At 40.6% G+C, this 27,572-nt stretch overlaps 1 protein-coding gene across 5 annotated transcripts in view; it reads right to left on the bottom strand.

The window, feature by feature from the left end:
• Positions 1 to 27,572, bottom strand: part of SHLD1 (shieldin complex subunit 1) — a 115,717-nt gene that overhangs the window by 12,791 nt on the left and 75,354 nt on the right. The window contains exons 3-4 of one of the 5 annotated variants that reach the window (XM_059892761.1): positions 26,845 to 26,930; positions 26,632 to 26,721 (exon numbers count right to left, since the gene is read on the bottom strand). The exons of 3 other annotated variants lie outside the window; for them this stretch is intronic. In XM_059892761.1, coding sequence (XP_059748744.1) covers positions 26,680 to 26,721; positions 26,845 to 26,930 — 128 coding nt within the window. In that variant the 3' untranslated portion in view covers positions 26,632 to 26,679. The remainder of the gene's footprint in view (positions 1 to 26,631; positions 26,722 to 26,844; positions 26,931 to 27,572) is intronic. One more of the 5 variants, XM_025000811.2, reaches the window with a different exon arrangement.

Genomic DNA, 27,572 nt, shown 5'->3' with positions numbered 1-27,572 from the left:
GAGATTACTGGTGAACAATAATTCAGTCTGCCACACTTTTCTGGAGCACACTATTTAAAACTGTATTTCTTTTACTTCCTAGATCCTGCTGCTGCTGCTGCTAAGTCGCTTCAGTCGTGTCTGACTCTGTGCGACCCCATAGACCGCAGGCCACCAGGCTCCCTGATCCCTGGGATTCTGCAGGCAAGAACACTGGAGTGGGTTGCCATTTCCTTCTCCAATGCATGGAAGTGAAAAGTGAAAGTGAAGTCACTCAGATGTGTCCGACTCTTCTCGACCCCATGGACTGCAGCCCAAGAGGCTCCTCTGTCCATGGGATTTTCCAGGCAAGACTACTGGAGTGGGGTGCCATCGCCTTCTCCGAGATCCTAGCTGTCCCTATTGCCCTTGTCTGTCTTATAGTTTCCATATAAACCTAACAGCCTTTAATAATACATGATTCGTTGTTTACTGTCGATCTTCTCCTACTCAAAGTTTTTTGTCACTCTCATTATCTGTTGTATCATCATGGCCAAGCAGATGGTAGATACATTTTAAAAGTTTTGATGTTTTGTTTTATTTGATAAGTTTTACTTTCAAATGTACATGTAAATGTGTGTATTACTATGGTAACCAGTATTCACTAGGGTGACTGGGATGTTTGCCTGGAAAACCTCAGTTTGTGCCTGTTGTCTCAATTATTTATTAAGAGTATCCTTTTTCACTCTCAAAAGGGCCCTGGGTTACATAATCCACTATATGAACATATGAATCATGATATATTACACTTATAAGCTGATGCTGGAGGAAGGGGCAGATATATCTTGGGTCAACAGTGAGACATTCCACCACACACACCTGGGGGCAAGGTAAGGGAGGGTTGAGTTTTGATGCCGGAAATAACCCCAGTCTGTGGTATACATAATGTACCTACAGATTTTTGTTTCTTTGTTTTTACTAAACCTTCTGTGGATTTGTTCTACTGTATTCTAAGAAAATCCTCTTTTTCTACCCTTGCTTTTTCAGACCTGGTATTTTTCCTACCCACTTGCTGTCCAAGAAATTTTGATTACTGCCCTGCAAGTGAAGGGCTTCAGTTTACTCTACTCTATCAGCAACTTGCTTAGATTCCTCTTTCTGGTTTCATCTGGCTATCCCCCACCCCTCAAGGAATAGCATCAGCATAGTTATTCCCCATCTCATTAGTAACATAAAATCAATGACCAGAAAAACATAAGCTTAAGCCTCCTTTTGCCTGATGGCTTATACATTTTAGAATCTGCAAACCGTTTCTTTAAGGGACATAAACCACATACTCATAAGGAAAGGCAAGGAGATACTCATATTAGGATATTTAATCCAAATTAACACTTCAAAGGATGGACGGTGTGGTCAGGTGCTTTTGAAACCACAGTCTAGGTCTGTATTTACATCTTTTCAAAAGTAAAAGCATGGATGAATCACCCAACAGATGCCAAGGGCAGAGAACAGAGTCCTCTAAATGGCAACTGCTGAGAAATAAAATGAATGCTGAAAAAATTTAAAAAAATATGTGTCATAGGTGAACAGCCCTAAGAGTAGGTGCCCAGAGCAATTAATAAAGGTCAATCTCTACTGTCTGATTTATAAACTATCTTACTTTTATCTTGGCATTTTAAATTTTTTCTGAAGAGATTAAAATTTAAAATTTTCTAAAGAGATTAAATTCTGAAAATTACAGAGAACAATAATATCCAAGTTCACACCACTCCAGATTGACAATTACCTAATGACATATTTGCTTCAAATCTTTTTTCCCTATTAAAGAAGAATTAAACAATTCAATTAAAGTTGACATGTAAGTAGAAATTCCCACATAGAAACTGATTTCTTCCAGTCCATTTTTATACTTTACATATATAAGTATCCATAAGCAAGACAGAGTGTTGCTTTATGTGTGATGGTCTTTTCAGTTTTATTTTCAGGGCCATGTAGGTTGTGTCTAATTTTTCACTTTTACAAACATGACCTTAGTGAGCCCTTGTGTACTTGTGAGACTTTCTCTGGAAATACATCCAGGAGTGGAACTGCTGAGTTGAAGGAAACATGTGTTTTCAATTTCACTAGATCCTGCCAAATCACTTTCCCAAGTGGTTGCAGCATTTACAGTCCCACCGGCGCTGTCCAGCTTTTCCTGTTTCTCCACAGCTTTGCCAAACCCTGATACTGTCAGATGCTTCAAGCTCTATCTCCTTATTGGGTTCACATTTTCCTGATTACTCCTATGCTGAGCTGCTTTTCATATGGGTTTCCTTGCTGTAAACTGTCTGTTAATGTTCTTTACCATTTTTCTTTCGAGTTTTTGTCTCTTTTCTATCTTCTTTTTAATGGCTTATAAAATTATAAAGAAAACAATATCTTTTCTGACTTTTCTCCAATTAATCTCAAGACCAGATTTTTCCAGACTGGAGATTTTTTTAAAAATGTGAGGATGAAAAAAAGACGACATGAAAAGCCTCAAGTCCTGTTTTTGTTTTAACCGCAAACCTGCTTCCCAAACAAAACAACTCTCTGTGTTAGTTTATCACTACCAAAAAGTGATACTGTGTTTCTACTCCATTTAATAAAAAGTCACGATCCAGGGGCTGGGGACACAACCAGCTTATTGAATCTCATTTTCCAGACAAAAAAATTAAGACAGGACCAAGTCTCCAGAGTCACTTGATGAAGGTATTGGCAAATAAAACACACAAAAAAGGCTAACAGACTCATTATTTTTCTTAATTAAAATCATTTTCATATAACTACTATTTGCCACAATGAGGACCACTGATGGTGATGATGAGCCAGGTAGGGCATTCAAGAGTCTCCCTAGATGATTCATAATCAACATTTAGAAACCATAAGCTTAGATACTAGAAATGCTTAACAATTCTCTTCTTTACTATGAGACTGAGGCTTAGCCTGAAGCTTGATTTTAAAACAGCTTGAATTGCCTTTTCTTCTTTTCTTTCAGTTGCTCAGTTGTGTCTAACCCTTTGGAGACCCCAACAGACCCCAGGTGAAGGCTTACCTGTCCTTCACCATGTCCTGGAGCTTGCTCAAACTCATGTCCATTGAGTCGGTGATGCCACCAATCATCTTCCTCTCTATCGTTCCCTTCTCCTGCCTTCAATCTTTCCCAGCATCAGGGTCTTTTCCAATGAGTCAGTTCTTCACATCAGGTGGCCAAAGTATTGGAGCTTCAGAATCAGTCCTTCCAATGAATATTCAGGATTGATTTCCTTTAGGATTGACTGGTTTGATCTCCTCACAGTCCAAGAGACTCTCAAGAATCTTCTCCAACACTACAGTTCAAAAGCATCAATTCTTCAGCACTTAGCCTTCTTTATGGTCCAACTCTTACATCCATACATGACTACTGGAAAAACCATAGCTTTGACTCTACAGACCTCTGCCGGCAAAGTAATGTCTCTGCTTTTTAATATGGTGTCTAGGATGGTCATAGCTTTTCTTCCAAGGAGGAAGCCTCTTTTAATTTCATGGCTGCAGTCACCATCTGCAATGATTTTGGAGCCCAAGAAAATAAAGTCTGTCACTGTTTCCATTGTTTCCCCATCTATTTGCCATGAAGTGATAGGACTAGATGCTATGATCTTTAGTTTTTGAATGTTGAGTTTTAAGCCAGCTTTTTCATTCTCCTCTTTCACCTTCATCAGGAGGCTCTTTAGTTCCTCTTCACTTTCTGCCGTAAGGATGGTGTCATCTGCATATCTGAGGTTATTGATATTTCTCCCAGCAATCTTGATTCCAGCTTGTGCTTCCAGCCCAGCATTTCAATGATGTATTCTGCATATAAGTTAAATAAGCAGGGTGACAATATACAGCCTTGATATACTCCTTTCCCAATTTGGAATCAGTCTGTTCCATGTCTGGTTCTAACTGTTGCTTCTTGACCTGCATACAAGTTTCTCAGGAGCCAGGTGAGATGGTCTAGTATTCCCATCTCTTTAAGAATTTTCCACAGTTTGTTGTGATCCACACGGTCAAAGGCTTTAACAAAGTCAATGGTGCAGGAGTATATGTTTTTCTGGAATTCTCTTGCTTTTTCTCTGATCCAATGGATCATATTTTGTTAAGTAGCAATTAAGTTACTGGAACAGAGAACCTGACCCCTTCACTGTTAGAAAAGCCATGAGGAGTCACCTTGTTCAACTCTCCTCACTTTCTGGATCAGAACATTTTAGCTACAGCTGGAATAAGAACTGAGGCCCCCACAAACACAGAGAACAGACTTGTGGTTGCCAAAGGAAGGGCTGGTGGGTGAGGGATGGAATGGAAGTCTGCAGTTAGCAGATGCAAACTATTACATACTGGATGGATAACAACAAGGCACAGGGAACTATCAGATCAGATCAGATCAGATCAGTCGCTCAGTCGTGTCCGACTCTTTGCGACCCCATGAATTGCAGCACGCCAGGCTTCCCTGTCCATCACCAACTCCCGGAGTTCACTCAGACTCACGTCCATCGAGTCAGTGATGCCATCCAGCCATCTCATCCTCTGTCGTCCCCAGGGAACTATATTCAATATCTTTTTTTTTTTTTGACTGTATTGGGTCTTCATTGCAGCATGCAGGCTTCTCTTGTTGTGGTGCACAGCCTTAGCTGTCCCGTGACATGTGGGATCTTAGTTCCCCAACCTGTGATTGAACCCTCGTCCCCTTCATTGGAAGGCAGATTCTTATCCGCTGGACCACCAGGGAAGTCCCTGTACTCAATATCAGGAGATAAACCATTATGGAAAAGAATATTTTGAAATATACATATATATATATTTGTGTGTGTGTGTAACTGAAACATTTTGCTGTACAATAGAAATTAACACAATATTGTAAGCCAACTATTCTTTAATTTTCAGTTCAGTTCAGTTCAGTTGCTCAGTTGTGTCCGACTCTTTGCGACCCCATGAACCACAGCATGCCAGGTCTCCCTGTCTATCACCAACTCCCAGAGTCCACCCAAACCCATGTCCATTGAGTCGGTGATGCCATCCAACCATCTCATCCTCTGTCATCCCCTTCTCCTCCTGCCCTCAATCTTTCCCAGCATCAGAGTCTTTTCAAATGAGTCAGCTCTTCGCATCAGGTGGCCAAAGGATTAGAGTTTCAGCTTCAAAATCAGTCCTACCAATGAACACCCAGGACTGATCTCCTTTAGGATGGACTGGTTGGATCTCCTTGCAGTCGAAGGGACTCTCAAGAGTCTTCTCCAACACCACAGTTCAAAAGCATCAATTCTTCGGTGCTCGGCTTTCTTTATAGTCCAACTCTCACATCCATATATGAGCTTTTTATTTATTTATTTATTTTATCTCTTTGCATATTTTTAATCATTTTAGGACAATTTTTAACACAAGCATAAAGTTCAGCATTTCAATTTACTATTCAGGATAATTTTCTTCTCCTATTGTTTAGAAATACAAATAACAAAATTTTCAAGGCTTTCTCTACTATGAGCTTTTTAAAATGCTGTCTACGTTGGTCATAACTTTCCTTCCAAGGAGTATTGTCACAAAGAAAAAAGAACTATGACCCCTAGACCTCATCCACATTCTGAGCACCAGGAACCCTGAGATGAGATAACCAGGTGAGGCCATCACACAAGGGACTTATGCTTTTTCAGGAACCTTTGGGAATTATGAGCTTCAAGGTATCATTTAAAGCAATCATTTTAAAGTATTTTTCCCCTCCCAAACTATTTGAAAAACCTAATTTACATGGGAATTTTCAGGAAATTTGTTTCCTATCCAGGCCTAGCTAGTAAGGAACAATTGTGAACAGAAAGGAAAAGCAAATGATTTGGATTTAGGTTGCTACAGCAACATTACTATTTTGAATATAGCTGTTTATTTCAGCAGAGTTAATTTAAACGTGAGTGGCTAATTAAGATGATGCTTGAAACTTTAACCTAAACCTTCACTGTAAGAAAAAGTAAGCACTTTAAAAATGATACTTGAAAGTGTTGCTGAAGACATACTTAGTAAGAAGATCATGCTCCTCTGTTGGAGAAGCAGAAACCGGATCTGTTTTCTTTGAAGAAGGCAGGCCTACTCACAATCTGTCCAAATCCGCAAGTCATTTCCTAATTGTAAGATTTAAAGGGGAACAGAATTCCTATCAAAACCAAGCCAGTTCCACTGTTGACACCACCAGTAAGACTTTCTGAGACTGACAAGGAAAGTCTGATGTTTCTCTACACACAGCAGTATTTGTGTTAGACGCATATTTATGTAAAGGGCTTCCCTGGTGGCTCAGCAGTCAAGAATCCACCTGCAATAAAGGAGACACGAGTTCTATTCCTAGGTTGGGAAGATCCTCTGGAGAAGGAAATGGCAACCCACTCCAGTATTTTTGCCTGGAGAATTCCATGGACAGAGGAACCTGATAAGCTATAGTTGATGGGGTCACAAAGAGTTGGACATGACTAAACAACAACAAATACTTGTGTAAACATATTTCACTCTACATCAAATCAAAGTCAAGTATATCTACGAAGTGACAGACTGAATTGGAAGCAAACGGACCAGACCATATTTGTATATGTAAATATATCACTGAAAGTTCCCTCTTCGAAGTGACCACCTTAGGGGGCAGGGGTAAGCTCTTAATTTAAAAATGTTGATGCTGCTGAGACCATTTTGGAGTTTCTTTAGAAAATGTCTTTATTTACTCTGGAAACTTCTGTATGTCCTTATTAGTGGCAAATCTCCATCCTCAGAGGACAGAATTAGCTTTTTGGAAAATGTCAAGAGGCATTAGGAACAAAAACTGATAAATTGTGTATGTGATCATGCAGGGTAACAGGGCTTGGGTTAAAAAACAAGGTTTATCTCCAAAAGGAAATTACTTTTCTTCTGTTTCACATGCTGGTTCTAAAAGCAGTTCCCACAAGGGAACTTCAAAGTTAGTTCTATGCAATGGAAGGCAGCATGGTTTCAGTGTACATATATTTTCACATCTGCTACCTTAAAGGAGAGACTAATGTGGTTTTAATTTCTGGTTATCGTAAAAAAAAAAAAAAGCTCATAATCATAAATCAGAAATCTGAATGCTTTTGTCCTGACAGACAAGACACTGGTGGACTTTGTATTTAGAAGACTTGAATTTGAATCTTATCGTGGTCACTTACTGGGTATGTGACCATGGGAAATTTACTTAACATCTCTGAATCTCCATGTCCTCATCTGTAAAATGGAAATTAACAGCTCCTGCCTCATAGGACCATTGTAAGAACTAAATAATCTTTCAGTATAAAACCTAGTGTGGGACTTCCCTGGTGATCCAGTGGTTAAGAATTTACTTGCCAAAGAACGGGATATGAATTCAATCCTTGGTCTGGGGAGATTCCACACGCTGTGGGGCTACTAATCTTGTGTGCCACAATTACTGAGCCCAAGAGCCCTAGAGCCTGTGCTCTGCAACAAGAGAAGCCATCACAATGAGAAATCTACACACTGAAAAAGAGTAGACCCCATTTGCTGGAAATAGAGAAAGTCCATGCATAGCAACAAAGACCCAGCACAGCCATAAATAAGCAAATTTTTAAAAAACCTAGTGTGCCATAAGTGTCCAACAAATGTAGACTACTTTATAATTATCACAGTGACAAGAGTAATACCAGCAGCAGAGTTGTTACATGTAAGTATTATGCTATTTGTCATTTAGCATCTAGGGTTATGTTTTATTTTTTGGCCACTCTGTATGTAGAATCTTATTTTCCTGACCACAGATCGAACCCATGCTCCCTGCATTGGACACACAAAGTCTTAATCACTAGACCACCAGCGAAGTCCCAGCATCTAGGATTTTAAAAAGTGAATTGTAAAGGCTGCTATAGGTCTTCTCTGCAGTGATAAATGAATATCATAAGCAAAGTCCAGATGAACAAGCATTCATTTTGGACTAGAAGGAATATCACTTTTATCTACTGCCTTATCCTGGCATCAGGATTAGTGGGATGAATCAGAGTGTACATTGCCCATCTCACAGCAGTAGGACTATGACTACAGAGAGGTCCCAAGTGCATGCTATGCAAAGCAAACACAATCCCATTGTGGGTGGGAACAGCAGGTGCCTTAGTGTGTGGGCATGTCACACATAGAAGCTCAGGCTGCTGGAGCCCTCATCTGTCCCCCAAGGTGCACCAGCCCCAGAGTGTGGGTGGGACTGAAATGACTCAACCTCCAGGGAGCCTCATGGGGGGGTGGTTTTGGAACTAGATGGAGATCAAGTGAAGAATTTCAGGGAAAAGTTTATATTAATAAACACATTGAAGAAAGAAACAGGCTACTTTAAAAAAAAAGAAAAGATTGAGAAACTAGGGAAGAAATGATCTGAGTTCACAGAATGACCCCCGGCTGACTCAGAAATGTAGTGTGACTTAAATTTTAAAAAGGAAGATGAAACTGGGAAATACAGTGAGAACAATTATAAGAGATATTTCTTAATTTGCTTCTCTCTCCTTCCTTCCCCCACTAACAGCTAAATCTAAGAAGGGCAAAGCTTTGAGCCTTCTCTGAAACAAATAATTTCAGAGAACACAGAAAACGCAGCAGAAGTAGGAAAAAAGCCATAAACAAAAATTTTTATATAGTATAATATACAACCTATGCAGAATATGCTTATAAACAGAAGTGAAACCCCCAGAAAGCTGAGGCTGACTGAATGACAGAAAATATGGGATGTGGGGGTTTAGGATGTATTTGTGTAGAAAATGTTTCTAACATGGAAACATGAGCTCGACAAGGACTGCTGCTGTTGCTGCTGCTAAGTCGCTTCAGTCGTGTGCGACTCTGTGCGACCCCATAGACGGCAGCCCAACAGGCTCCACCGTCCCTCGGATTTTCCAGGCAAGAACACTAGAGTGGGTTGCCATTTCCTTCTCCAATGCATGAAAGTGAAGTCACTCAGTTGTGTCCGACTCTTAGCGACCCCATGGACTGCAGCCTACCAGGCTCCTCCATTCATGGGATTTTCCAGGCAAGAGTACTGGAGTGGGGTGCCATTGCCTTCTCCACAACAAGGACTAGGAGGTACAAATATGGAACTGAATTTCCACCTTTACAAGGACATGGCAAATAGTCCCTGTGACCAAACATCTAAAAATGCTGGGTAAAACTTTAAAAAAAATCTCTTATAACACATGACTGAGTTGGGATAAAATAAAGAAAGTCCTTAGAGACCAAGAGGAAAATAAGAGTGGGTATTCCAAGAGGAAAGTGAGTCCTGAGCTGGCGCCTAGAACCTAGTACATCAGTTTTAATGTCCACACAGCATTCAGAACACAAAGCCTAGATCATAGCAAGATGGGGGCCTGAGAGGAAGCTCACTGCACAAGGCTGAGAGTACTGTAGCTCCACCCTCAGAGAAAAGATGAACTAGGAAAAAAATATGCCTTGAAAAGGGTTGTAGAAACTTCCCTGGTGGTCCAGTAGTTAAGACTCTGAGCTTCCACTGCAGGGGACATGGGTTCAGTCCCCGGTCAGGAAACTAGGATCCCACATGACATGCAGTGAGGCCAAAATAATTTTTTAAATAAAAAATAAAAATAAAGAAAAGGATTACACTTAAAAAAAACTTGTCTGTCTTGGCTTTGTTCTAAGTGGAGAGAAAAAAAGAACCATCTCTCCAGAGATATAACTGTGAGCCAGACCTCACAAATATATGTGGCCTGAGTTGAGACTATTTTGTAGTGAAAATCCTCTAAGCCAGGTATATATTTTAATATGGTTCCAGACTGAAGTATACTCATATGTTTGGAGAAAGCAAATGCAAATCCTTTTAGAAGACTGTACTCTCAACTCCAAAAGAAACGTATATAAAGTTCCATGGAATATGACTTTACAACAAAAACAACACTCAAAAAATACATATTGAAACAAGGCACCTTTATTGACAAGGAATAAACAAAAGAAACAGCACTGGAATGAAACTCATGGAAACAGATTACTGAAATTAGCACAGTAATTTAAAGAAATAAAATAGGGAATAGGCAATTTGACTAAAGAACAAGAGACTGTGAAAAATAAACAGGTAAATTAGAAGTTTAAAAGCTTGGAAAAATGTAAAATTATAATAATATTTATTTATACTTCAGTAGCTGGGTAAAAATAGAAGATTAGACACTGCTGAACAGAGAATTACAAAATGGAAATCAGATTTGAAGATATTAGTCAGAATTTAAGGAAACAATCCCATTCACCATTGCAATGAAAAGAATAAAATACTTAGGAATATATCTACCTAAAGAAACTAAAGACCTATATATAGAAAACTATAAAACACTGGTGAAAGAAATCAAAGAGGACACTAATAGATGGAGAAATATACCATGTTCATGGATCAGAAGAATCAATATAGTGAAAATGAGTATACTACCCAAAGCAATCTATAGATTCAATGCAATCCCTATCAAGCTACCAACAGTATTTTTCACAGAGCTAGAACAAATAATTTCACAATTTGTATGGAAATACAAAAAACCTTGAATAGCCAAAGCAATCTTGAGAAAGAATGGAACTGGAGGAATCAACCTGCCTGACTTCAGGCTCTACTACAAAGCTACAGTCATCAAGACAGTATGGTACTGGCACAAAGACAGAAATATAGATCAATGGAACAAAATAGAAAGCCCAGAGATAAACCCACGTGCCTCTGGACACCTTATCTTTGACAAAGGAGGCAAGAATATACAGTGGAGAAAAAACAATCTCTTTAACAAGTGGTGCTAGGAAAACTGGTCAACCACTTGTAAAAGAATGAAACTGGAACACTTTCTAGCACCATACACAAAAATAAACTCAAGATGGATTAAAGATCTAAACGTAAGACCAGAAACTATAAAACTCTTAGAGGAGAACATAGGCAAAACACTCTCTGACATAAATCACAGCAGGATCCTCTATGACCCACCTCCCAGAATATTGGAAATAAAAGCAAAAATAAACAAATGGGACCTAATTAAAATTAAAAGCTTCTGCACAACAAAAGAAACTATAAGCAAGGTGAAAAGACAGCCTTCAGAATGGGAGAAAATAATAGCAAATGAAGCAACTGACAAACAACTAATCTCAAAAATATACAAGCAACTCCTGCAGCTCAATTTCAGAAAAATAAACGACCCAATCAAAACATGGGCCAAAGAACTAAATTTCTCCAAAGAAGACATACAGATGGCTAACAAACACACGAAAAGATGCTCAACATCACTCATTATCAGAGAAATGCAAATCAAAACCACAATGAGGTATCATCTCACACCAGTCAGAATGGCTGCGATCCAAAAGTCTACAAGCAATAAATGCTGGAGAGGATGTGGAGAAAAGGGAACCCTCTTACACTGTTGGTGGGAATGCAAACTAGCACAGCCACTATGGAGAACAGTGTGGAGATTCCTTAAAAAACTGGAAATAGAACTGCCATACAACCCAGCAATACCACTGCTGGGCATACACACTGAGGAAACCAGAATTGAAAGAGACAATTTCTCTGTGTACCCCAATGTTCATCGCAGCACTGTTTATAATAGCCAGGACATGGAAGCAACCTAGATGTCCATCGGCAGATGAATGGATAAGAAAGCTGTGGTACATATACACAATGGAGTATTACTCAGCCATTAAAAAGAATACATTTGAATCAGTTCAATGAGGTGGATGAAACTGGAGCCGATTATACAGAGTGAAGTAAGCCAGAAAGAAAAACACCAATACAGTATACTAATGCATATATATGGAATTTAGAAAGATGGTAACAATAACCCTGTATGTGAGATAGCAAAAGAGACACAGATGTATAGAACAGTCTTTTGGACTCTGTGGAAGAGGAGGGGGGGATGATTTGGGAGAATGGCATTGAACATGTATAATATCATATAAGAAATGAATTGCCAGTCCAGGTTTGAAGCAGGATACAGGATACTTGGGGCTGGTGCACTGGGATGACCCAGAAGGATGTATGGGGAGGGAGGTGGGAGGGGGGTTCAGGATTGGGAACATGTGTACACCCATGGCAGATTCATGTTGATATATGGCAAAACCAATACAATATTGTAAAGTAATTAGCCTCTAATTAAAATAAATTTAAATTTAAAAAACGTTTAGCACAGAGAGACAAAGAAATGGAGAAAACAAAACAAAAGAAAATTAAGAGATGTGTAAGTCAAAGTGAGATGTTCTAATTGGAATTTCAGAAAAAGACAATAGAGAGAACATAGGAAAGGCAAGGCACAATGAGTTAATGGGTGAGAATGTCTTAGAACTGATAAAAACATGAATTCTCAAATTTAACAATCACAATATTTTGTAAGCAGGCTAAATAGAAAAGATATTATTCCACTGCTTTCTTGCTTGCATTGCTGCTATTGAGACATCAACAGTCAGCTTAATTATCATTCATTTATAAGCAATCTGTCTTTTCTTTATGGCTGGTTTTAGGATTTTTATTTTTGCCTTTGATAATATATAATCTTGTATTTATTAGGCTCTACATTTTGTTTCCCGAAATTTTCATTCTGTAATGAGTTAATTATGCAAAGTCATTCCACTTCAAAGTTGTTCTAGTTGGTTTCATTAAAAAATGTGGATGCTTTTATTAACAATGTTTCGCAGATGTTATTTTCTCTCTCTTTAATCAACTGTTTTCATATGTTTTTCAAAAATTACTACCTTGATCTTCCTAAGTCAGCTCATGCTGCTACTCTAGTGCCCTCAGCATTATAATACTAATTGTACACTGACCTACAGACCAAGCACCCTTTTAGAAAAAAAGGAAAATAATTATTTTTACTGTTTCATGATATTCACTCTCTTTGAAGAGATCATATAAAAGCAGGAATATAGCTTAATTTTAAGAAAGTAAATTTTCAGTACTTCCCTGGTGGTCTAGTGAACGAATTCGCTTGCCAATGCAGGGGACGTGAGTCTGATCCCTGGTCAGGGAACCAACCTGAGGGGCAAGTAAGCCCAGGTGCCACAACTACTGAGCCTGCCAGCACCAACTACTGAGGCCTGTGCACCCCACAGCCTATGCTCTGCAACAACAGAAGCCATTGCAATGAGAAGCCCAAGCACACGCTGCAACTGGAGAGTAGCCTCTGTTCAACCTAACTAGAGAAGCCCTGAGCACAGTGATCATGACCCAGAGCACCCAAAAATAAATACATAAATAATTTTTTTAAATGAAAGTAAACTTACTTTTAGCTAGCCAATGAATTATGCCAACCATAAGAAGATAAACAGAGTCAAATGTTATGACTCACAGGTTATTAGTGGTAACATTTACAGCTTTATTTTTTTGTTACCTAAGGTCCTTCTTAAATTTATTCCATTTCACATTAAATGAAATAATTTTCTTCATAAACCTAGGATGGGGTACCAATTTGTAAGTGACAATGAAGAAGGAAAAAGAGGAAAATGACCTCGTTATACTGGTCATTCCAGACAATCACTTTTTTGACCTCTGAGTGGCAAAACCTCAAATGTATTTGAAACTTTATCTCCTTTTAAAAGGAGCCCCACAAATCCCATGCACACAATATATTTTTCATGCACATATCTGTTTTCCTATACCTTGACCTAGGTAGTAGCTAATTGGGTATATATATATATATATATATTTTTTTTTTCCTTTTTACATATGTAAAATCTACCAAGCTGAAACACAAAAGACTCATGCATTTCACTGTATAGAAATTGTATCTCAATTTGAAAAATATTTACACACACACACACACTCCCTGTCTTCAATAAGTCTTGAATGTGGCACAGACATTAAGTTTTTTTAAAAAGATTCACAGATGATTCTAATGTTTAACATTTGATGTTTGGTTGGGTTCTGCTGCCCCAAGACACCTAGAACACGTGTTAATTAAAATAGCCACCCAGCAAATAACTGTTTCAATAAACATATGAATGAATGAATGAACCAACAAACTAATAAATATCTATGTTATTCATGGTTGTAGGTATACCATTTATTGAGGTCAGAAAAAGCTCTAAGAATGTCAAAAAGGGGAGCGGGGCATGCCACATGTTTTGGGTTTCCCTGGCAGCTCAGTGGTAAAGAATTCACCTGCAATGCAGGAGATGCAGGTTCGATCCCTTGGTAGGGAAGATTTCCTGAAGGAGGAAACGGCAACCTGCTCCATTATTCTTGCCAGGAAAATTCCACGGACAAAGGAGCCTGGTGGGCTACAATCCGTGGGGTCACAAAGAGTCAGATACAACTGAGCAACTAAGCACACTATGTTTTAGGCCCGTTAAATGCCTTATTACTCCTCATTACAACTCTATAAGGGAAGGTGACTGTTCCTGATCTTTAGTTGCAGCCAACATAAGTCATTTTGGCTACCTTAAACAGAAAGAGAGGTATAACACAGCTCATGATATTGTTCAGAGAACTGCAGAGACAGACTCTAAGATGAACTTTTAGGAATTACTCCTCAAATCACTCAGCAGAACTGGACAAAGGTGCTGCTGAAACCTAAAAAACCAGGAAGCTGCTGCTACAGATGCTGCTCCAAACTCAGTTTCTGCTACAGTTTGGAAGTTCTCAATCAGGAAGCTGCCTGTAGAAGCAGGAAGCTATTACTATAGCAGCTGGTTTCAGAACCACGCTGCCTCTGCCATTATCCATACCAGCTAGAAATGAAATGAAGGTCCAGACCCCATCTCTCTTCCCACATAATCTAGGTCTGAATTCAGAGGTTTATGGGAATGTATTTGACTAGCAGATCTAACTCCAGAATACTAGCTGAAAGATCTAGAAATGGAAACTTTCAACCCTGTGTAAAGCAAGAGATAATGCTAGGAGGAGGCTGGAATAGGCATTAAGTGGGCTAATTAATAGATAATGAAATTGAAGCACAGAGATTAAGAAACTTGGTCAAAGACACACAGCTAGTAAGTGGCAGGGCCAAGATTCAAACACAGGAAGTGGAACCAAAGACCAATAAGGCATGGGAGGAGGAGGAAGAAATGTTGCTCAGTTGTGTCTGACTCTTTGCGGCCCCATGGACTGTAGCCCACCTGGATCCCCTGTCCATAGGTTTCTCCAGGCAAGAATACTGGAGTGGGTAGCCATTCCCTTCTTCAGGGGTTCTTCCTGACTCAGGGTCTCCTGCATTGCAGGCATTCTTTACCACTGAGCCACCGGGGAAGCCTGAGACTAAAAACCTGAGACTAAAGCTGGTGGTATATTCTCTGTTATCTGATACTTTATTTCCACACATTCTTAGCACAATTCAGGTTGTCAGTCTGCCTCTCTGTCTCTCTCTCTCTCCATCTAGTCACCCACCCATCCATTTCTCTCTAAGAGAATGACCCAGATGGCAGAATAAAAACATTAAACTGTATCCAATATAAATACATCAATAAGTATGGACTAAGGCTGAGAGGAGTGAGAAGGGTCATTTCCAAATCATAGGGTGGACATGCTGAAAGTTCCCCACAAAGGAGAGTGTGTCAGCTATTTTTTAAAGACTGTAATTCAGAAAATGCTTCATTTGACATGACAAGTTATAAATTACAAATCAGTTTGGGAAGGGTAAATATTTGCTGAAGATTAAGTGCATGGCAAAGGTACATCATTAAATCTGAAGTAATTGAAAAGTTCAGTTTGGTATCATATATGTCCACTCCATCTTTAATGAGCACACAACCTCAACAACCATGAGCCACAGTCTTATCCATCTCCATGGTAAAGAAAGAAATGATAAATGTCTTCAGCATGACTTCCAATAAAGTGAGCCTGAATTAATTATTCTGTGTGCAAGTGCAAATGGATTTGGTTAAACAAATGAGACTACCCGCCAAGGACATCAGCGAGATACTGAACTGAATTCACATTAATCAAGCGTACATCAGACTGAATCAGTGACATATGCACAGAAGCAAGGCTGCTTAAAACTTATATTTTAATTCCTAATTTTTATGTTGTTAAAAGTAATATAGGCTCAGAGCTTTTAGAAGTCAGATGAGGCTAAAAGTCTGATAATGAGCAACAATACTTCCTGTCTCCTTCAGCATCCTCCCCATTGCTTAGAGTCTACATTCCTATTTGCTGTTCCTTCTGGTTTTAAAATCTTTTTATGTCTAATGAACATGATCCTATATGATAACTTATTAGTCTTAAGACACTGTATGTTGACATTAGGCCCCATCACACACATGCCCCTGTGCAGAGACTTACCTTCCCTTGTTCTCTAAATACAATTATGCCCAGTTTTAAAATTAAATCAACATTTAGAGTTTTAAGTTATGATAACTATATAAAGTTGTCACTGCTTTATTGTACAATATTACTATTTCTGTGCTTGTTATTCCTCTTTTACATTTGCTTGCTTTGCTACCCACATTCCCCAAGAGCCTCTCAGTGTAACTTCCACATGTCCACCTGGCAGAACAGCCTCAGGTCCCCAGCCTGCTGAGCACTTGCCTGAGCAGCTCTCTACCCTCAGGCTCCAGGCCTGCTCCATGGCTGCTGACCCAGGTCTCCCCCTTGTTGCTTTCCTAAATTTTTTGTATTATTTCTATGATGATTTCCTCTACCCCACTTCCTGTTTTATTTTTTTGCAGATTTCTTCTGCTCCACCATTATCGCTGTCTTCTGAGTTCTTTGTTTCTTACTTATCTTGGTTTCTACATTTTATGATGGAGGATTTCCACAAATATCTGCTAATCTTTGGCTGTGAGTTCATAATTTAAGGGTGAGGCATTAAAATACTAATTGGAAGCTCTTGCCATGGGTAGGGCTTATAGACTGGCGGACTTCATGAAGCGTGACTGATATTCATTTCGGTTTTCCAGAGATGGATCCACTCATCTCCAAAATGGCCATGAGGATGCTGTTTTAGACGGAAAGGCCCAGACAGTCCTCTCTGAGGAGATGGCATTTAACTGGGGAGCCCTACATGCAATGAGAGAGGAAGTAATGCGAATATCTGGGGCAGATGGGCTTCAGACAGAAGAAACGGCAAGTGCAGAGTCCCTGAAACAGAGGCAGGTTTAATCAGCCAGGATGAGGACCAGACAGGAGGCCCCTGTGGCTACAGCAGGGGAAGTAATGGGAAGACAGAAAGAACGAGGTGCATTTATAGCTTGTGGAAACAATTTTCACATAGACTTTGTCAGAGACATTAAAAAGCCTAATATCAAAATATTTAGTTATAGTTTATAAAAATGAATCTGAATCATTTTTACAGTACTTGACATCAGACAAAAAAAGATCATGGTGACTTGCCTTTGTTTGGTTAATCAGGTAAGCTAACAGATATGTGAAATTATTTATCTCTGTTCAACCTTGTGAAGATTATGAAAAATGAGACTCTATACCTCATAAACACACTAGCAACACTGAATGAGATATAAATCTGTTCACACATCTGAGCTAAATCAAAGGAAGCAGCTCACGTTTTTGAGAAAAATCAAAAGCTTAAAAAAAAAAACCCCAACCAGTTGCCAAGGCAACAACAAAAAAAAAACTAGACAGAAAATATATTTTCCATCTTAAGCACTATCACATTCAAAAGCTCAGTATCTTCTGGCCCTGCTTTTGAAGTTTTATTTAACCTTCATTCAGTCATTCCTGGAGATGGGGCAAGAATTGAGAATCCACAGAACCTGGGTCTTTGTCAAAGCTGGGTGGTGGCAATGCACTAGTAAAAAGTATTTTAAGGGAGGGGAATAAACCCTCTGGTAAACAGACTAAGGCATAAGAACTACCTTCTTGAAATTATTCTTTGACTTTTCCTGTATGACACGATTTTGCAGAGAACTTCCACTTATGAGCTGGACACCAAATGGTTACTGAGAGACTGGAAGGTCAAATAATGTGCTGGAGAATTTCCAGATCCTTCCCCTTGAACTTGTGCAATTTCAAAGGGTGACTCAGAGCTGACATTAAACACCATCTGTGCTTCTCCACCAGACACCCTGCTAAAAGCCCTGCTGTCCACAAGGCTGCCAAACTCAGTCTTGACTCTCCCCTTGCTGGCTTTCTCTATCCAGAGGCTCCGTTGCTTCTTGGAGTCCCTGTGCTCCATCCTCTATGAAGCCCACACAGGTTCCCAGGCAGAACTGACCCGCCCACGCCACAGCCCCAGGGTCGAGTACACAGCACCCAGTGGTTCTTCCACATCTGCTGAAGGCCTGTGCATAGCTCTTTTCTTATCTGACTGTGGCTCCCTAGAGACAGAGACACTGTCCTAGATATTGTGGTACATGTGCCCCACACAACCCTGGGGAAAATGGTTTTAGTGAATAAAACAGAATGCATTCATATACTGCTCTAGATTTTAATGCTAAAGAACAATCTCAAAACACCATCAAAACAAGTATTGGGAAGAATCTGGTAAGCTGGTGGTGGGTAGAGGGAGGCAACTGTGTCTGGCTCCAGCTCAGGCCCTGGCCGGCTGTGTGACTAGTTGAACCTCTCTTGTTTTCCAAACTGTGTCTGCAGAAATACCACCCGTGTCCAGAGAGAGGGTAGCAAGTGTTCATAAAAAAGGGGCTTGAAGTTCAAGGTGGTGGTGTTAAAAGCATAAGGTAAGTCTTTTTTTTTTTTTTTAAGGCAAGTCTTTTTACTGTAGACCTTTGTGGAACAGTGTCTGACCTGGAGGATGGACGGAAGCAGAGCAGGCCAGACACCTGATAAATAATGAGTCTCATTTTCTTTATTGTTGCTCTCCTCATCATCTACATTCTGTAGATTGTTTTCTATAATGACTGTATACTATTTTAGTTAAAAAAAACTATTTTATTAAAAGAATTAGTCAAATTAGAATGTAACCTAATTGGATAATGATTCCTTTTCTAAAGTTACACACAATTAGTTTCACTGTCAATTTTTTTCCCTTAACTTTGTAAAGTTGTATACAGGATAGGAGAACCACCCATCCTGGGTGAGGGGAAAACACCACCATAAATCTTCCTCCTGGCAGGTGGTTCTGTTCTGGCCTCCAGAGGGCTTGGGCTTGAATAGTAGCTCCCAATCTGCTTTCCCCAAAACTGAGCACCACCTTCCTGACAATGAGGGCATAAACACCACATGTATGAATTCACCCTTAAGCAGATATCTGCATTCCATGGGTCACAAAGATGAAGGGAATCAAATGTAAACACACGTGAAGTTTTGTCTCCTCAGTGCCAAGAATAGCAGGCACATCTTAGGTGAATGGGGTTCCAGGCAAAGAACAGTAGGGCCACTCAGGTCAAGGGTTAGACAAAACAGAAATGATAATGGTGCAAATCCAATCTTTAACCTTTTTCTCTTTTCTGTAACTATTTCCACAAGAACTAACTTTTCTATAATGGTGTGTATGTGTGTGTGTGTGTGTGTGTGTGTGTGTGTATTTCTCTGTCTCTCTCACACACACACCACAGGACCCATATTAGATGGACTCTGTTCAGGACAACCATTTATAATAACAGGGTGAAGCAGAAGCTTAGAGATGATGCAAATGTCATGAGACCCCCCTAAGCAGAGCTGAGCTGAACAAACCATGTTCCCATTAAGTTATTTTAAAGGTCAAAAGAAACTGTCTGTCAGAGTTAGAGGCGTGATTTTTCTTACCAATGAACAATCTCATTTAAATGAGTATAATTTAAATACTTTAAGAATCTAAAAAGAAACTTGGGACAAAACTCAGAGGAATCTGAAGGGAAAAAACTGAAGCAGAAGAGTCTATTTTTAGGACAATTTTAAGAGAAAAAAGAAAGTGTAAAACACTGTATCTTGAGAGTCCCTTGGACAGCAAGGAGATCAAACCAGTCCATCCTAAAGGCAATCAACCCTGAATATTCATTGGAAGGACTGATGCTGAAGCTGAAGCTCCAATACTTTGGCCACCTGATGCAAAGAACTGACTCACTGGAAAAGCCCTGATGCTGGGAAAGACTGAGGGCAGGAGGAGAAGGGGGTGATAGAGAATGAGATGGTTGGATGGCACCATTGACTCAATGGACATAAGTTTGAGCAAACTCTGAGAGAGAGTGAGGGAAAGGGAAGCCTGGTATGTTGCAATCCAGGGGGTTTCAAAGAGTCGGACATGACCGAGAGCACTGTATGGTGCGTACACCCAGGGGAATGACAGGTGGGGAGTGGGAGCTGCAGGTATGGCAGGAGGACAGACCCGTCAGCCACACAGCACAAGGGAAGGGAAGGCAATGACCAACTGGTTCCAGAAACAAAGAACAGTACAGACTGAGACAAGTGCCTAGAAACCTCAACCTGGAGAAGTAGACCTTCTCTAAGATTCTTGAGCAGAGAACTAGGATTAATGGGATGTTAAGGGCTAAAAGATGTTGAAATCTAAAAAATCTAAAAGATCTCATCCTGCTTTCAGGATGAGACTGAGAACAATACTATTAAGTATTTTAGTAAGCAGAATAATGCTATCCTGGAAGAACTCTATGTCTTTTCAGTAATTTGGAGTATAATGCACCCACCAGCAATGCTGACCTCAAAAATAAAGCAGTGGATAAGAAGAAGCTTGAGTTAAATATCATGACATACTCTTCTATGGCCCAGCACTTCATCTAAGCTACCCCTTCACACATGGAGAGTAAAGAAAACCAAAACAGAAACACATGCAGCCTCTACTCTATCCAAGAATTCTTTAGAAATGTAGAGTAGTCTCTCCTAGACTTATTTCCATTACTCTTAGGAAATTAAAAAAAAAAAGGGGGGGGGGAGAGGAGGACAGGAAACTTGAAAGCAATGCATTAGAAGAAAAGCAAAAGAAGATAATATAGCAAAATAGCAAGAGTTTCTTTTTTGTGTTTTTTATATTTTCCATCTTCTACAGTAAACATGTAAACAAGAAAATGTTTAAACAGAGAGATCAAAGGGATTAACGAAATCAAATTGAGACAACTCAAAGGAAGCAACACAACTGCTATCACTTAAAAGCAAATGCTTGCTCTGGCTCAGGCATGGTCTCTGTTCATCTTCCTCTCTCTTCAATGACAACAGTCATTTGTCAAATATTTACTAAGTGTTCTTTTTTTTGGCGGTACACTGAGGCATGTGGGATCTTAGTTCCCCAATCAGGGACGGAACCTGGACCCCCTGCATTGGAAGCACAGTCTTAACCACTAAACAGCCAGGGAATTTCCCTCAAATATTTACTAAATGTGCACCAAATGCCTGACCCTACGTAGAGAAACAAAAGACCCTGGTGGAGCTGTTGTCCTCAACAAACTTGTAGTCAAGAAAGATATTAAAAAAAAAAAAAAAACCCCAACACCGAGAGCACTATAAAATGCTAAATCACGTTCTTCTGATGACCGCTGTAATCAGAGCTTGTAAGAACAGAGTCAGAGGTGCCATAAAGAATTCGCTGAACCAGGACTCCAGACCCAGCTCCTAAAAGAAATGGGGATTTGGATAAATTCCCATGGTTCTCCACAAATGATCACAGCTAAGTTGAAGTGGTTTCAACTTGGTAGCTCAGTGGTTTCTCTGAATGAATGAGACACACATGTATCTGAGAGTGGAACTGCTGGGTTACAGAGTATACAAATGTTCAGTTTTTAGAAATCCTGAAAGTAGGTGTCATAGCATATATGAGAGTGAAGGGCCTGACTCTGGTTTGGCCTGTTCTGAAGATGGTGAGCCCTCAAACCACTCTATTTTCATCTACCTTAAGAATATCATCTTCATAGACATTGCCAACATTTATTTTTTCCTAAAGAAAAGGCTGTTAAAACTAAGAAGGGCAGACGAAATTGCACTGTTGTTAAAGGCAAATTATATTATAAAGGACAAGCTGTCTAGTAAAACAAACTTATAATTACAATTATCTTCAAAATAAATCAAATTATCTGTATAAACCCAACCACTCACTGGTAAATTAATGGAAAAACATGACAATGTTGAGCTTTTAACTGCTTCTATTGCAAAAGCCCCAAATATAAACTTCAGTTATCAGGCAGAAAAGAGGCAATTAGTTTGCAACAGATGTACCACTAAAAACCTGTTACAGTGGAGCCCCAGAGTTATTAATTCCAAAATTTATGAAGTCCATCTGTGCAATTTTTACAGGTTTTCACTTAGACAGTCCTACTTAGATGGTCCCTCCTAACTAATTGCTTTTTATTTTGCTTTTGAGTCTTAAAAAATATTTCCAGTATATATGCTTCATATGAGCTCTATTATCTCAAACTCCAAGTTTAATTTCTTTTCCAGAACATTTTTTTGTTGTTGTTGTTATATTAAACCTTGGGAAAATACCAGATGACAAGATTATTGAGCAATGATAGGACTTAAACAAATTAAGGCTTCCAGGCTGTGTTGCTACTTGTTTCAAAAAATCAGTCTTTTTCAGGTTATCAAACATCACTTGTGACCTTTAAAAAGAACTCCCTGAAGTCATTCATTCGTAAGAAAATCTGGTTAGACTATTACAGTAGTGAATAATGTAAAATGATGCCAATGTTCAATTATAAGACCTGCTAATGATTACTACATATTTTTAGTATTACTGAGTAGGGTTGAAATGGTTCAAATAACAATCAAATATACTTTGCTTGGTACCATCAAATGAAACTACAAACAAACACAATAAGAGAAATGAGAAATAGAATAATTTCAGGGAAATAAATTTCCCCCAGTAATCCCTATGAATATTGAAGGAAAAAATAATTTGTTCTTGGTACAAGATCTGCTCCCATTCAAGTAAAAAGGGTGGTTGCTCTACTGATGGGAGAGTGGGGTCATACGGAAATGACCCCTTAAAGCAGTGAGGAATGACTCGAAGAGTATGGAAAGGAACTTCATGGATACTTCCATGGCACCTAGAATCCCTACTCTGCTGGCCTCCTGAGATTACAACATGCCACAGAGTACTGTGACCAATATGTTTATTCATTCAACAAATATTTGTGAAGGATCAATTATGTACCATACTCTGTCCTACAGCCTGGAGATTCTGTGATGAACGACACAGATAAAGCCCTCATGGAGCTAAAGATATAGCTGCTGCTAAGTCACTTCAATCATGTCCAACTCTGTGCGACCCCACAGACAGTAGCCCACCAGGCTCCCCCATCCCTGGGATTCTCCAGGCAAGAACACTGGAGTGGGTTGCCATTTCCTTCTCCAATGCAGGAAAGTGAAAAGTGAAAGTGAAGTTGCTCAGTCGTGTCCAACCCTTAGTGACCCCATGGACTGCAGCCCACCAGGCAAACAAGGAATAAGTAATTCCACAGATAAATTCTAACAAGTGACATATAGGGTGTCCCAGAGAATATTACAGCAACTAAATCTGGATACCGTAGGGAAATGGGGTTGGAGATGGACTTGGTTATATATGACATAGGAGAGTTAACCAGGTGATAAATATACTAAATCCATTATTCATAACTAATGCCATCTGTATCTAGGTGATATTTATTGCATCTTTCCCTTAGTCATTTCAATATAACTAATTTTTTGAGCACTTTTTAAAAAACTTTTTATTTTGTTTTGGGATATAGCCAATTATACCAATTATACATCTCAGATATGCAGATGACACCACCCTTATGGCAGAAAGTGAAGAGGAACTCAAAAGCCTCTTGATGAAGGTGAAAGAGGAGAGTGAAAAAGTTGGCTTAAAATTCAACATTCAGAAAATGAAGATCATGGCATCTGGTCCCATTATTTCATGGGAAATAGATGGGGAAACAGTGGAAACAGTGTCAGACTTTATTTTTGGGGGCTCCAAAATCACTGCAGATGGTGACTGCAGCCATGAAATTAAAAGACGCTTACTCCTTGGAAGGAAAGTTATGACCAATCTAGATAGCATATTAAAAAGCAGAGACATTACTTTGCCAACAAAGGTCCGTCTAGTCAAGGCTATGGTTTTTCCAGTGGTCATGTATGGATGTGAGAGTTGGACTGTGAAGAAAGCTGAGTGCTGAAGAATTGATGCTTTTGAACTGTGGTGTGGAAAAGTCTCTTGAGAGTCCCTTGGACTGCAAGGAGATCCAACCAGTCCATTCTGAAGAAGATCAGCCCTGGGATTTCTTTGGAAGGAATGATGCTAAAGCTGAAACTCCAGTACTTTGGCCGCCTCATGTGAAGAGTTGACTCACTGGAAAAGACTCTGATGCTGGGAGGGATTGGGGGCAGGAGGAGAAGGGGACAACAGAGGATGAGATGGCTGGATGGCATCACTGACTTGATGGATGTGAGTCTGAGTGAACTCCGGGAGTTGGTGATGGACAGGGAGGCCTGGCGTGCTGCGATTCATGGGGTCGCAAAGAGTCGGACACGACTGAGCGACTGAACTGAACTGATAGCCAGTTAACAATGTTCGGATAGTTTCAGGTGAATAGCGAAGGGACTCAGCCACACATAGACATATATCCATTCTCCCCTAAACTCCCCTCCCATCCAGGCTGCCACATAACATTGAGCAGAGTTCCCTGTGAGCACTTGTTTTTATTTCAACTACTTGGAGGTCCCACAAAGGAATGCAGAGTTGAGCATGGTGCGGTCTCTCTTCGAAGAGTGGAAAATCAAGTCTACAGAGCACGCAGTCCCACAAACAACCCTGCACACCACAACATGAACTGCCCTTGTAATGAGGCTGTAAGGGAATCTAACTGGAGGCAGGGGAAGACTGCAGAGAACAAGCAAGGATATCCGGGCCAGACGCAGTGAAGATGCAGCACTTCTCCAGACCTAGGAGGAGGGAAGAGCACTCCTGAGAAAGCAAATGAGCATGAAAAGTTTAAAAATGGTACACAGGTCATGGCATGTTTTATGGGCAGCCAGCAGACTGGTCAAGTGGCAGGGGAGGGGACCAGAGTGCTGGGTATGAGGGCAGAGACAGGAGGGTTTATGTGTGGAGAGATGGATATGAGCCAGACAACAAGGCACCATGACTCAGGGCCACGTGGGAGCTGCAGAGCAGAGGGACCACGGGCGCTATGCGGACATTTTCCACCCACCCTCTGGTCTAGATGCACTCTTTAGCTGGCTCCATCCTGCTCTGCCTCAGGAGGCTGACCACATGGACTGCACAGATGGGCACTCTTGCCCTCTGCCTTGGGGTTGAGAACCAAAGGGAGGCCTGGCAGGAGACGCAAGGAGGGAGAAAGGTGAAATGGGACCACTTCCCTGGCTCCCTTCCTGGGTGGTTGTCATGGGCTGACCACATCCCTCCTCTAAGCTCACAACTCAGCCCACCTACCACAGCTCTCAGGCCCTGGCCGTGCCTCCCCTGTGGTTTCCTCACCCTTGCTCACAGCTTTAGTAAGCTTTCCTCAGATTATCTGGTTGGGTTGAATTATCTGTTCCTCACCAGGACTTGAACTAGTGCAGTCATGCAGCAAGGAAACTGGAAGGTGACTGAGGAAGGCATCACAGGCAAATGCAGAGAGGGAGAAGCTTGTGGCAGGAGAGGACCATGGAAGGTCATGATGACGGAGAAGAGTCAGGGAGGTGGGATGCCAGACTGGCCATAGACCACAGCACTTACGTGAGCCCTGCCATGTGCCAGGCATGATTCCACAGGCTCTAACAAAGCTCACTTAACTCTTAGAACTTCCTAATAAGGCATGCCAAACTAGTAAGTGGTGAAGCTCGAATTTAAATCCAGGCAAGTCTAGTGCCAGAGTCATGTTCTCAACCGCTGTGCTAGACTGACTGCTCTGCCTGGCAGAAAAGGACACTTCAGAATTCCAGACCCTGGAGAAGGCAAGACAATGGTGGTAAAAACTCTGAGGAAAGCCATCTGGGTAGACTGCTGAAGTAAGGCTACTGAAGAAAATCTTGCAACCCTATGCGAACTCTGCCACAGTGACAATGTAGAATCCTGGGCAGAAATCCTAAAAAAATTAAAAATGACCATGTCCAAATAAATTAGTCAGTTGGAAATTCCCTGGTTGCCTAGTGGTTAGGATCCTGGGCTTTCACTGCCGAGGGCCTAGGTTCAATCCCTGGTTAGGGAACTGAGATCGTGCCAGCCTTGTGATGTGGCCATTAAAAAAAAAAAACAAAACAGTTTTCTCATAAAACCATAATAATTTTATGTTCTTAAGAAACCTCACATTATCAAAACACATATCACATAGTTATTTCAATACGGAAAAAGGAGAATTATGGTTAGAGTTGATAAGATTAGATACTTTTTCCTGTAGGACCTTCAACAACTGAGAGTTTAGTTATATTTTGTTACCATCTGAAAAGAATAAATGACTTGATCAAACACCAACAGAGAACCAAAAGAGAAATCTGAAAAATAACCTGTGGCCAAGTTCACAACCAATGAAGGCAAAGAAAAGCCCTGCACACCAGCTGGCCTTGGGCCTCTCACACAGCGTGGCTGTGTGCCTTGTGCCCTGCGGGCAGCTGCTTCCTTCCTCCAGCCCAGGGGAGCTTCCAATAGCACTCACATCTCAACCCCTACTGGTCCAGAAAATGAAAACTATGATTTCAACACACTCAGATGAATAATAACCAGTTTGCAGAACAAACTTACACAGTAAGGAAAATATTAGTCAATGATGTTTGTTTAGGGCTTCCCAGGTTGCCCAGTGGTAAAGAATCCATCTACCAATGCAGGAGATGTGGGTTCAATCCCTGAGTCAGGAGATCCCCTGGAAAAGGGAATGGCAACTCACTTCAGTATTCTTGCCTGGGAAATCCCATAGACAGTGGAGCCTGGTGGGCTACAGTTTATGGAGTCGCAAGAGTCGGACACAACTCAGCGCCTAAAACAACAACAACAATTTGTTTGTTTCGAGTCTCCTGCAGCAGATGAGGTCATGAAATCAACCGTGCTCTGCGATGTGTAACAGGGCACATCCCATGACTTCTTTTAAATGGCATCTCACCATCTTAACTCTGCTGCTGCTGCTGCTGCTGCGTCGCTTCAGTCGATCCTTGCTCAAATAACTTCCACAGCAACCACTTTCCTTTCCTAAGGGAGAAAGAGAGGAAGAGAAAATACTCCCTAACCAGACTTTTCATATGCCCGGTGGGTGGCGACATAGTAAGGATGAGTGCAATAACAAGTTCTTAGAAACTTGTTGCAGTCTGCAGCCACACGATGGGGCCTGCAGCCACACGGTGGGTGTCAGACTATAGCTGCTGACTGCACTGATGGGCCTCTCCTTTATTCTGTTCTTCCTGAACATCCTCAGGTGGGGTTCCAGGCACAGGAAAGATGGGGCTGCAGAGAACGATCCGTTTCTGCGGTTGTTTCCTCTACATTAAGGCAGGTTGCCATGACTGTGTGTACACTCAACTTGCAAGAGGAGGCAGTTGGCACATGGCACTGGTTAATCAGGAATGTTCCATACATTCATATTAACAGGAGCCAGGAAAACCTACACTACTGTGAATATTTATCCTTCAGGTTCAATCTGCTGATTTGTTTTAAAGAAGGACATCCTCTCTTTGGGGTATAATGGGAGATTCCATAAAGGACTTTGACAGGGATGTGCTTTAGTTGATTGTATTGCCAACTATTAAACCTTCCTATTTTCCTGATGCCTCAACACCCCCGAGCACAGACTGCAAGCACCTGCCAGGCAACCAGATGCAAGTGTGACAAGGCTGG

The sequence above is a fragment of the Bos taurus genome, chromosome 13 (assembly GCF_002263795.3).
Source record: "Bos taurus isolate L1 Dominette 01449 registration number 42190680 breed Hereford chromosome 13, ARS-UCD2.0, whole genome shotgun sequence".
Classification (NCBI taxonomy): domain Eukaryota; kingdom Metazoa; phylum Chordata; class Mammalia; order Artiodactyla; family Bovidae; genus Bos; species Bos taurus.
Note: the sequence above shows the minus strand (reverse complement) of the source record. Positions and strands in the feature narration are given on the sequence as shown.